Source organism: Nelumbo nucifera, chromosome 1, assembly GCF_055504915.1.
Source record: "Nelumbo nucifera cultivar China Antique chromosome 1, China Antique-T2T, whole genome shotgun sequence".
Taxonomy (NCBI): domain Eukaryota; kingdom Viridiplantae; phylum Streptophyta; class Magnoliopsida; order Proteales; family Nelumbonaceae; genus Nelumbo; species Nelumbo nucifera.
In genome coordinates, this window is record NC_142649.1 from 131,042,288 (window position 1) to 131,052,850 (window position 10,563).

At 37.9% G+C, this 10,563-nt stretch overlaps 1 protein-coding gene across 2 annotated transcripts; it reads right to left on the reverse strand.

Moving 5' to 3' along the window:
- Nucleotides 1-395: 395 nt before the first annotated feature.
- LOC104608159 (reticulon-like protein B17) lies at nt 396-3,098 on the reverse strand. 2 transcript variants are annotated; one of them, XM_010274053.3, is made up of 8 exons: nt 2,437-3,098; nt 2,192-2,345; nt 2,032-2,106; nt 1,804-1,945; nt 1,648-1,717; nt 1,462-1,527; nt 1,211-1,333; nt 396-711 (listed from the first exon to the last, which is right to left on the reverse strand). In XM_010274053.3, the coding sequence occupies exons 1-8, from the start codon at nt 2,960-2,962 to the stop codon at nt 527-529; spliced, it is 1,341 nt and encodes a 446-aa protein (XP_010272355.1). In that variant the 5' UTR covers nt 2,963-3,098; the 3' UTR covers nt 396-526. The 2 variants fall into 2 exon arrangements, with proteins under 2 accessions (XP_010272355.1, XP_010272354.1); XM_010274052.3 differs by having other exon boundaries at nt 1,804-1,951.
- Between the last annotated feature and the right edge of the window lie 7,465 nt (nt 3,099-10,563).

Sequence of the window (10,563 nt, forward strand, 5' to 3'; positions counted from 1 at the left end):
TTTATTTTAAGAACCGACTTTTGATTTGATTTTTAAACTCACAACAATTCACATTGAAAAGCACATAATGTTGTTCTAGATTACTGGTTATTTTAGTTCTGCAGTAAAAGCACAAACAGTTAAAATGAAAACAGATTGGTTTTTAAATTAAAACAAAAAAACGTGTTCTAGATTACTGGTTTGAGAAAAATGTTTTCATCTGATGATCTGTTGTCATGTTTAATTTTAGAAGGTAGTTTATCTCGATTGTTTGGCCCTCAGCCCTCAGCTGCAGTTTGCCTGTTATGATAGATTAAAATAAAATAGACGCTTGTTTTTTTTTCCATGCTAATTGAATTAGTAGAGGTAGAGGAACTGACCACCAGCATACCGACCACCATCCTTGAAACATAATGTTTCTACTCAAATAGAAAAGAGCATTCTATTTGTTTTATGTAACAATCAATATACTGACCACCAGCATAACATTGCAAAATTTTATACATAGATGCTAGCCTCATATCTTAGTAAAAGAAACGGGCTGAAGCTAACTGCTTTTGTTTGATCTCTCTTGGGCTACAACAACTAAGGCTTGCTGCTTCTGCTGCTGCTCTTCTATTTCAGTTACTATAACCGAGTCCTGTTGCTGCTGATGCTTTTCCCCTTCCAATTCTTTCACTTCTACTTGTGAGTGTTGTCGGTGGAATCGGAGTATTACCAACAAAATAAACACTAAAAAAACATATTAAATTAAAAAGGAGACCCCTACCAGATACATCTGGCAAACATGTTTGTATATGCAAATTGTGCATGGAGGAATGATGTATATAGTAGCTATTTATGTTTACATACTAAGGGTATATGGTATATACCAAGATCAGCCAATGTGCTAAAGCTCATAGTCCAAGAAAACAAGAATCCGATTGAGAGGGGTCACTTCATGCAAGAAAATGCTAAAAATCTCTAATTTTCACATTTCTGTAGCTGATAAATAAAGGTCTTCCAAAATAGCAAATTAAAGGAGAAAAGTGTCTGGTTTGGTCACTTATTTGCATCTTGTAGTGGACATTAGCAACTTTGGGTCAAGGTCTGGAAACCATTTGGAGTTTATTTGCTGATCATATCCAAATTTATTTGGATAAATTTGAATTCTGATATATGCCCAACTATGGACGTTAAGGAGTTGTTTCAATTAACATATAGTGATATGACAAACGGAACATGATAATACCTGCAAACATGCGTGTCTTTAAAGAGGACAAATTCCAAAGGACAGTAGCTGCAGATGCTGCCACAATCTTCTTGCGGGAGCAAGCTACCCATTTTTCCCTCATCCAACTTCTCCAGTTTTCAACTGCTTAGTCAAAATCATCTTCTCCATATTAGGATTGAACAATACCAGAGACAGAAAACAATCAAATTATTTATATTACATGCAGAACCCTATAGATATACACATGGGCAGGTCCCATTCCCATATACCTTGTTTTTTTATCTTCTCAGAGTGGCAAGAGTATAGTTTGGGGGCAGTGAAGCTGACAAAAAAACCTGCTCAAATTTACAAATTCCATTATGGAGTTGCACATAATGGAAACAACAATATAATTGAGAATTCCAAATGAACTGGAAAAAGAAATTGGGTGGTAGATCTGAGGCACTGAATTTTACCAGTTGCACATAGTCTCCACAGGGTTATCAAGTGACCATATTCAGCTCCAAAAAGGAGGATGGGTGCTGCCTGCAACCAGATAAAATGATAACGTTAAATGCCAACCTGGGCAACCTTAAGATGGGGATGAAGTAGGAAGGTTAGTTGTTATTTACTTTGAGAGTCATGGACGGCTCCCCTGAGAAAAGCTCTTTTGTCTTTGCAATTACAAGGTTTGCAGCAGGAAGCATTACTCGAGCTACCCTCAAAATGTCATCTTCTTTCAGCTTAAACTCTTGCTTCTTGTGATCCTCGTGGCTGTAACTTGATCACATCTAAGAGGTCAGGAAACAGAGGAGGACGATTGGAAAGAGATAAAAGATAAAGAGAAAATGGAGCTCTACCTTTGGGAGATTGAGTTAAAGAAAAATGATGCACCCAAAAACAGAAGTCCCAGTTGAGAAACTGCAGAGATAATGCTGCAAAAGTTGACAATTGATTTATTGATTATCTTCATGCACTGCAAATTAGTAGAATAGTAGATGGAGTGGAGCTTTACAATACCTAAAGTTTAATCCTCTTGTAAAGCAAGAAGACAAGAAACAGAGAGACCCAAAGCCAAACCAGAGGCTCGACTTAGCTACATCCTTCCACATAACCTGGTCGGATATCAGCTGCCAGATATGATCTAGGTTACACGGATCATCATCGCCGGTTTCTGGGTCCCAAAATGAGCATTAGAACGGGCACGAATGAAACGGAAAGAAACCTCAAAGGGAAGATTCAAGGAGGGGGATAATTGAACATACTTGGAGAACGGACTGAAGGGACTATACTCGGATTTTCTTTACAGGATCGAGTGCTCTTTCTTCTTCTTGCTTTTCCAATCTCAACTCCCAAACCCACATCCTTTTCTTCTCGAATCTCTTGCTCCAATCGCCTCCGTGTCCGCCGGCCGTTTCTTGGGGACGCACAGCCCAATACAGCCATTGAAGAAGCTCTGCTCTTGCATCGCCTGCGAGAACCCAACTGATCAATTGGCTCTTCTGCCATTTCTGTCCTTTCGTTTAGCCGTGATTTGGATCTTCTTAGGGGGGAATGGGAAGAAGGAGAAAGGAGCAGAAGCTCTTGAAGAGGAACCCCCTGCCGAGAGAGAAGAGAGGGCGATAGAGTTACATTAGGCGAAGAAGGGATGACTTCAACAGAGAAGTGTGGGATGTCCTCGGCATCAGCACCGAAATCCTCCGTTCGAGCAAATCGAGAAGCCGATTTGATACGCAGGCGGGGTTCCGAACGACGAGACGGAGGGGTGGAATCCATGACTGAGCTCATCATCTGAGTCTCTCTCAGACTGACTGGTTGCAGGAATTATCTTGTCTGAAGATTGTGAGAAGACGAGGAAAAGATGGAGGGGCTTTTGAGGGTTTTCTGCCTTTTATTATTGCTCTCTTGCGAGGGTGGAGAGCTATCGCCATAGCCGTTGGAAAAGCGAGGAGTCTTCTTTCTCTTTCGTTTCTTTTTCTTTCAATTCAAAGTTTGAAAATTTTGGGCTGCATGGGCTTTGTAGGGCCCAAAACGGTAGGAAACCATATGGATATCAATTCCCTCCGACCAGTTTGTTACTTTAATGGGTCCACCTTCGGGTTCTAATACTTCCTTTTTGACGGTTCAGATGTTTTTATCATGGGACTATAAAAGGACAGAGCTTAGCTTCTTCCCTGTCTCTAGGTCCGGTTCAAGAGTTCATCAACAAGATCATTGAAGGCCCTGAGCTTATGTCAATAAATCTTTTCTTGAAAACCCAGCTTATGTCAATAAATCAGAAAGTATATTTACGAGATTGGAGTGATTGCAAATAAGGTTGTTTTTGGTACCATTGTTGTTATTAGGTACGATTTATTATGCCTAGCATGTTCCATTGTTGAAATTCAAACCAGGTGGTCATCTTTAGAAATTCAATACAATTGTTGAAACAGGATTTTTTATTTTATGTTAATATTACTTTGTCCAAATGGGCTAATTAAAGGGGGTCAATGTGAATTATTTTTTTTATTTAAAATTCTAAAAATAAATAAGGCTCTATTTGCTTTTTGGTAAATTATTTACCTAGGTAAATGTACTTAATTGGGTAAGTGTTTCCCAAGAAAGACTTATTCGGGTAAGTACATTTACACATGTTCTTTAATTTCCCATGTAAATAAGGCAATGACCATTTTAGCCATAAAAATCCATTATTAAAAGGGGCATTTTGGTTCCATTCAAATGTTGGCAATTTTCCCCCTAGATGGGAAAGTTATTTACCCACCTAGGAGATGTGTACCACTTAACCAAGTAAGTGATACCCAGGAAAATAAACTTTCCCTGGTCCCCACATAAATCTGAAAAAAGAACACGGGATTCTTGGTAAATGGAAATCAAAATTCCATTGACTTTCCCCCTCTCAAAATCCAGAAAAAGAATGCCCCCTAAAAAATAAGTTGGTTTCGAAGCTAAAACTAAAAACATGTTTTCGATTTTCTAATTTAAAGAACAAGTTTTCATGTGGTTATTTAATATCATGTTTCATAAATCATATAATAAAAGTTGTTTTTGTTCCAAACCCCATCATTTTGATGGCTTCAAAATATAAATTGCTTTTTGAAACAAAAGCAAAAACATTGGTTTAGAACATCTGTTTGTGTTTGTCTTTTTTCTTGTAATTTCAAAAACAAATAAAAACAAACACAGTCAATTTGTCTTGAGAAGAAAAACGGTCCAAAAGAATGAGAGGACTGATTTAAAAAGTTGTGAAAAAGATTAGATATCAACAAGCAAAGAGAGAAGAAGAAGTTGGCGGCAATAGGATTTTGAGAGATTAGTTGTTCGAACATTTCTCCCTTCCCTAGTCCTTTCATTAAAAAGTAATTTACAAAGTTTTTGTATTTACAAAGAGGCCCTTAATTGGGCGATTAACTTAATTAAACATAAACACAAAGAAACATAAAAGGCTCATTAGTTAAAGGCCCATTGACAAAAGAAATAGAAACATAAATAAATAAGAACAGCCTATGGGCCATTCGGCCCATTCTTTCTACACTCCCCCTCAAACTGTGCATTGCATAAATGTCAATCATGCCCAGATTGCCAGTGCCATGTTATAGTTTGGCCTTGGAGATTCCCTTGGTAAGAATGTCAGGTAACTGTTCTTCAAATGTAATAAATGGTAGACAAACTTCTCCAGAAGCCACTCTTTCTCTGATAAAATGCCTGCCAACTTTAATATGTTTAGTTCTACCATGTTGTATCGGATTATGGGCAATGTTGATGGCAGCCTGATTATCACAATATAGCATTAATGGCTTATCATACTCAACACCTAGTTCCTCCATCAGGGATCGAAGCCAAAGTAACTCAAAGACTCCATGAGCCATAGCCCTGTACTTGGCTTCAGCTGAAGATCTGGCAACAATAAATTATTTCTTGCTTCTCCAATAAACAATATTACTTGCCACCATACTATAGTATCCCGAAGTTGACCTCCTATCATCAATGTTTCTTGCCCAGTCAGCATCTGTGTAATCCTTCAGTTTCATATGACCATGCTTAGCAAACAGAATGCCCTTCCCAGGAGTACTCTTCAAATAACATAAAATCCGTTATGTTGTTGCCATATGAGTGTCCTTGGGAGCATGCATGAACTGGCTAATGCAACTAACAACATATGCAATATCAGGCCGAGTCATACAAAGATATAACAGTTTCCCTAGTAACCTTTGAAACACTCTCTTATCCTTCATCAATTCTCCATTAGAGGTAGAAAGTTTATGACTCATATCAATAGGAGTAGCCACTGGTCTTGCACCCATTTTGCTTGTTTCAGTGAGCAAGTCCAGCACGTACCTTCACTGAGAAATAAATATTTCATCCTTAGACCAAGCCACTTCAATGCCAAGGAAATACTTCAACTCCCCAAGATCTTTGATCTCAAACTCTATATGAAGGATTTAAGGTCATCAATCCTTGTTACATCAGTGTCAGTCACTACAATATAATCAACATAGACTATGAGATATACCACCAATGAATCTCTCATCTTTACAAAGAGGGTATGATCAGATTGAGTTTGTACTTAACCAAACTTAATAAGGGCAGCCCTAAACCTTTCAAACCACACCCTAGGTGACTATTTGAGTCCACATAGAGACTACTTCAACTTGCACACTTTTCCCTTCATGTTTGTGCCATACATCCCTAGTGGGAGAGACATATAAACTTCCTCATGTAATTCTCCATTCAATAATGCATTTTTCATATCTAACTAATAAAGATGCCAGTCTGAATGGGCTGCCAAAGATAGTAGAACCTGCATAGATGTCATCTTTGTAATAGGAGTAAAAGTCTCCAGATAGTCAATCCCATAAGTTTGTGTATAGCCTTTTGCAACGAACCGAGCTTTGTACCTCTCAATGGAGCCATTAGCATGATATTTAATGGTATACACCCACTTATATCCCACTGGCTTCTTTCCTTCAGGCAAATCAACCACTTACCATGTGTCATTCTTGTGCAGAGCATCTATTTCAATTCTCATAGCATCCCTCCATTCTGGAATAGTAAGAGCTTCTGATACAGACCTAAGTATAGGGTTAGAAGCAATAGAAGAAAGAAAGGCATAATATGAAGGACAAATAAGGCCATAGGAAAGATGTTTGGAAATGCAATGTGCAGTACACTTCCGTTTACCTTTCCTAATAGCAATAGGGACATCAAGATCTAAAAAGGGAGGCTGCAAAGGGATGGTATTAGTATATGTTGTCTCTTCAGTAACTGGAAGTGCAGGAGACTCGTGTGATGTAGTGGAAACAATCTGCTCACTCCTAGTCCTTTGCCGCTGGTACCATCTGGGATTAAAAAGCGAGCAATGAGGTAATAGAGGAGGAATAGGAATATTAGAAAGAGTAGGAGTTGATTGTTCCCCCTTTGACTCATCAAGAATAAAAGGAGACTTAAGAGGAGACTCAACAAGGACAAAAAGGGGAGTGCAAACAATTGTGACAAATGCTCCCCTTGTGAACAATGCCTTTCTTGAGATGAATCATAGAAAGGAGTGAACTCATCAAAGGTAATATCCATTGAAACATAATTAGTTCCAGTGTTAGGATCAAAACAATAATAACCCTTCTGTGTTGAGGCATAACTAAGGAAGATGCACTTATGGGCCTTTGGTTCAAATTTATGTCTCTGGATACTAAAAATGTGACATAACAAGTGTAGCCAAAGACATGAAGGGGAATAGAGAAAAAGTCCTTATCTGGATGAAGGAGGTTAAAAGAGGACTTAAAGCCCAACACTTTGGATGGCATACGGTTGATTAGGTAGATAGCAGTGAGAACAACATCCCCCCAAAATCTTTTAGGGACATGTGAGGCAAACAAAATGTTTCTTGCAACTTCAACTATGTGGCGGTTATTTCTCTCAGCTACATTTTGTTTTGGAGTATGAATACAAGAACTTTGGTGAACGACTCCAAAATCAGTTAGATAAGAGGTTAGGTTTTTCTCAAAGTATTCTTTTGCATTATCGGATCTGAATATTTTGATTCTTGTATCAAACTAGGTAAGAACAAATTAATGAAACAACCTCACAAGCTTGGGAACTTCATCTCGAGATCTCATAAAAAATAACCAAGTATATCGAGAGGAATCGTCAATGAACAAGATAAAGTATCTATATCCTCCCATAGAGAGTAAGTGGTATAGCCGCCACACATCAGAATGCACAATATGAAAAGAAAATGATGATCTTTTATTACTTAAAGGATAACTGTTTCTATAATGTTTTCATTACTTACGGGACTCACAGTGAAGGCTAGACAAGTTAATCCCATTAAACAATTATGGGAATAAATGACTCAAAGCAAAAAAAGATATATGACCCAAATGAAAATGACATAACATGACACGACTAAAAGATTTTGAAGAAGTAGATCCAAAAGTAGCTTTTTCATGTTGTCCTAGGCTTTGTCCAAGAGTATCCAACAGGTATATTCCATTCACCTCATGGCCACTCCCAATCACTTTCTGAGACTTCAAGTCCTGAAAAATACAATAAGAAGGGAAGAAGGTTGCACTGTAGTTTAAAGGTTTAGTTAGGCTACTCATAGATAATAAATTAGTATTCAGCCTAGGGACATGAAGGACAGAAGAAAGAGAAAGAGAAAGAGAATTTGTAGCCTTGATGGTTCCCTTACCAAAGATAGGGAAAGCGAGCCATCAATTAGGGTAATCTTATCACGGCCAGGAAACAAATCATAAGAAATAAACAGAGTTGAAAGGCTGGTCATATGATCAAAAGCACCAGAATCAATAATCCAAGGGATCCTATGATTACCTGAGATAGTTGCATGATTGGCAGTAGCATGTATACCTGAATGTCCAAATGCATAAGTAGTTGGATTGCCCGAAGAGTTGGAGGAGGAGGTTGCACTCTCAAGGTGACTGATCGTTAGCAGTCCTCTCATCTGTGAAACACTTGTCATGATCTGAGACTGTGGCTGTGTTGGCACTTCCTGACTTCCAGTTATCAACATTCTTTTGAAAATGATGTGGAAAGAGTTCTAGATGCAATTTCCAACATTTACCTTTTGTATGTTTTGGTTTCTTGCAGTACTCACATATAACCTCCTTCCCTGAACCACTTGAATTACCTGTAGTCACTTTCGTTTTCAGCCCCATATTAGCAAAATGGTCACTTGGGATAGTCCCTTGAACCTGGACCAACCTCTTGCTCTCTTCACTACTCACCATGGCATAGGCCTGAGACAAAGATACATTATCCTTAGCTAGGATATTCTGTCTGGTAATGTCAAACTCAGGATTGAGCCCTGTCAAGAATTCAAATACCCTATTCCTCTCAACTAATTTCCTGTATGTCTCAGCATCATTCATGCTTTCCCAAACAACAGTTTCCATTAGATCTATCTCTTGCCACAAGAATTTCAACATTGAAAAGTATACTACTAAAGGGCTCTCCCCTACCTTAGATTATTCACATCACTCCTTTACTTATATGCCTTGGACACATTCAATTTTTGTGAATAAGTTTCGGCAACACTATCCCATATTTTCTTGGCTGAATTCATCCATAAATAATGCTGACTAATTTGTGGTTGCATTGAGTTTACTAACCACCCAAAAACAGTATAATTCTCTTGTAACCATTTCTCATAAGATGGGTCATCTTCCGATGGTGTTTTTTTGCTTCGGAGATATACCCCCACTTGCCTCTACTACAAACATGTATTTTTATTGATTGTGATCATGCTAGATAGTTAGTTCCATCGAGATTGACTGTGGTCACAACCAATAATGAGTCTACGAGTGCTCCAAGAACCTATCCAGATTCTGCGCCACACTTATTTTCAACTCCTGAGACATCCATCTTCCTCAAACAACACCAAAAGACTTCAAATGATAAACAAGGAAGACAGGAAAAAATAGACACCAAGCACCAACCTCTATGAAGTCGTATCTGCCAGTTGCATCTCACCCGGATCTCGGGAGAAATAGGAAAGTAGCAGCTACTCCCTATAGACTTTAAAGAACTGCACAAGACTTGGATTGACCTTCAAGATAAAGAAGAAGAACCCATTCAATCAATAAGCACCAAAGTGAAGCTCCACATGGGGCCTGCAATCAGAATTCTCCAATTGATTAGGGTTTGGGGCAAAAAAACTCCAAGAACTATTAGAAAGACAACATCATTTTCTCCAAACACCCACTAACAAATGGGTTGGATCTATCTTCAATCACTCATTCGATTCAGATCTCTATACACACTATGTATGGGAAAAAAGAGAAAAAGGAAGAGGAAAAGAGTTTGCTCTGATACCAAGAAGAAAAATAGTCCAAAAGAATGAGATGATTGATTTAAAAAGTTGTGAAAAAGATTAGATATCAGCAGCAAAGAGAAAAGAAGAAGAAGTTGGCAGCAGTAGGGCTTTGGGAGATTAGTTGGGCAATTAACTTAATTAAACATAAACATAAAGAAACATAAAAGGCCCATTAACAAAAGAAATAGAAACATAAATAAATGAGAACAGCCAATGGGCCATTCGGCCCATTCTCTTTATAAGTTTTAATCAGGGATGCAATTTGGGTGGGCTCGGATTGGGCTTTTGTCAAAATTTGTATGGACAGAAGTGTATAATGCTAACTCGGGCCAACCCGAGTTGCACCCCAAGTTTTAATAGTCCTTGGGCTGCATTTGACAATTAGGTAACGTAGCTTATTGGTCTTTTAAAAAGTCCAGTTTATAAAGTTCTGTTAAAAAAAGCCAGGTAAGGGTGTTTGGTAAGCATCATTTACTAATGCTTCTTATATAAGGAGAGTCAAGTGTGGCTAAATGAGAACCGGAGCGCTGAGGAGGATTATGATGAGAAGCTCAAAGAAATAGAGGCTATCTGCAACCTAATCATCACTAGTTGTTGTCTATCAGAGAACTGGTGGAGCTCTTGATGGATCAGATGAAAGTGATGACTCATGATGAGCTTTAGAAACTCATTTGATTTTTTGTTTGACTTGCATAGATTCTAACATAGTTAGTTCACCGTAGAAAGCCCAATAATTTTTCTTTCTTTTTTTTTGTCTTTTTTGGGTTATTATGGAAAAAGAAACTTGTTAATTGGAGAGTTATTGTAAGTTCCAAATGGTTTCATTTGAGGGTGGGAATAGTGAAGAAATACCATAAACAGTGAACACAAACACACTAGACTCCTCTATGATAGGTTTTATTCTCCTTTGACTTTTTTGTCTTTTTAACTAGGCTTAGTTTGCAAGGAGTACAAATGCAAATATGTAGAGTTCAAAACTTTATTTTGTATGTATTTGTATTATACATATTTGCATTTGAAATACAAATATGTACAGTACAAATGTATACTAAATAATACAAAATAC